The sequence below is a fragment of the Olea europaea genome, unplaced genomic scaffold (genome assembly GCF_002742605.1).
Source record: "Olea europaea var. sylvestris unplaced genomic scaffold, O_europaea_v1 scaffold2321, whole genome shotgun sequence".
NCBI classification, from domain to species: Eukaryota; Viridiplantae; Streptophyta; class Magnoliopsida; order Lamiales; family Oleaceae; genus Olea; species Olea europaea.
In genome coordinates this window covers 86,471-87,923 of record NW_019241311.1, presented here as the reverse complement: position 1 = coordinate 87,923, position 1,453 = coordinate 86,471, and the positions used below count along the sequence as shown (strand labels likewise).

The window sequence follows — 1,453 nt, the reverse complement described above, 5'->3', positions numbered from 1 at the left end:
ACTCCTCTACCGGGGCGAGTCTCCCACGATTTTCAAGCTCGAGCTCGAGCTCCGAAAGCTGCATGACGTCTTCCTTCATTTTTCGAACACTAGTGACATAGCACTGGCGTGCCATGGTTTGGCTTCCTCGAACGACTCCAACTCCACTACATGTGGGGAACTTTATCGCCAGGTGAAAAGTTGAGACAATAGCTCTGATTTTATTTAGCAATGCTCACCCCAGGATGGCGTTGTAGGCCATCGAAGTTAGGACAACTTCGAAAGTTATGATATGAGTTACCTGCCGACCTTCAGATCCCAAAGTTGTGGCTAATCCAACAATACCTTCCGGGGTAATGACCCCACCACCAAATCCTTGGAGCGGTGTTTTAATAGGCTTGAGTTGTTCTGCTGAGATACCCATCTAAACAAAAGCTTTATGAGATAGCACATTAGCTGCACTTCCGTTATCCACAAGAATCCTCTTGACCTTGAAGTTAGCTATGAAAGCTGATATGACTAGGGCATCATCATGGAGGAAGGAGATTCCTTCCAAATCCTTCGACCCGAAGGTGATGTCTTTCGTATGAGCAATATCTGTATTGGAGGAGCTAGGGAGCTGTCTAGCATATTGCTTATGTCCACTGTTAGTGTCTCCATTCGAAGTTGTTCCTCCGACAATAACGTTAATAATGCCTGCCATTGGTGGTTCACTACCTCGTCCTTCTTGTACATTGTTCTGCTTGTTCCTCGGGCGTTTTCCATGGCTAGTGTAAGAGTCTAAAAAACCCCTCTTAATGAAAGCCTCAATTTGTTGCTTCAGAGCCAAACAGCTCTCAGTGGTATGCCCATGATCACCGTGAAAGTCACAGTACTTGGTTTTGTCTCTGTTTTCAGGTAATGACCGCAACCTGGGAGGCCATTTAAGCTCTTTGAGGTCTTTGATCTCCATCAGGATGTTGGACCTTGATGTATTCAAGGGAGTAGAGGTTGATGGTCGGGAGTCGTGTCTTGGCTTGGCCCGAGGAATGTCCTCTCATTGATTAGGTTCATGCGGTCTCTTATTATCCTGCCTAAGTAAAGGTGAAGCGTCCTTTCTTGGGGCTAGAGTTTCTTCCATATTGATGTATTTCTCAGCTCGGGTAAGGAGGTCAGTTACTAACTTTGGGGGGGGGGGGTTTTGACAGAGACATCTTGAATGCTTTGCATCTGATGGCATATGTCAAAACTGAGATCACAGCCGAAATAGGAAGATCTGGAATTTGAAGTCTTTCTTTATTGAATCTGGTCATGAAATTGCGTAATGTTTCATTGGGCCCCTGATGCATCTGCATGAGTAAAGCTATTGTCTTCGTGATTCACTTGCTGCTTGCAAAGAAAGCGGAGAATTTATCAGCCAGGTCTGCGAACGAAGCGATACAGTTCGGCTCCAATGTGGAGAACCAATCTCTAGGTGCAATTGTAAGAGTTTGAG

At 45.6% G+C, this 1,453-nt stretch overlaps 1 protein-coding gene across 1 annotated transcript; it reads right to left on the bottom strand.

Annotated features, from left to right (window-relative positions):
• Window positions 1–403: 403 nt before the first annotated feature.
• On the bottom strand, window positions 404–931 carry LOC111381515. The gene has a single exon (XM_023005304.1). It carries the CDS (start codon window positions 929–931, stop codon window positions 404–406), a length of 528 nt encoding a protein of 175 aa, XP_022861072.1.
• Between the last annotated feature and the right edge of the window lie 522 nt (window positions 932–1,453).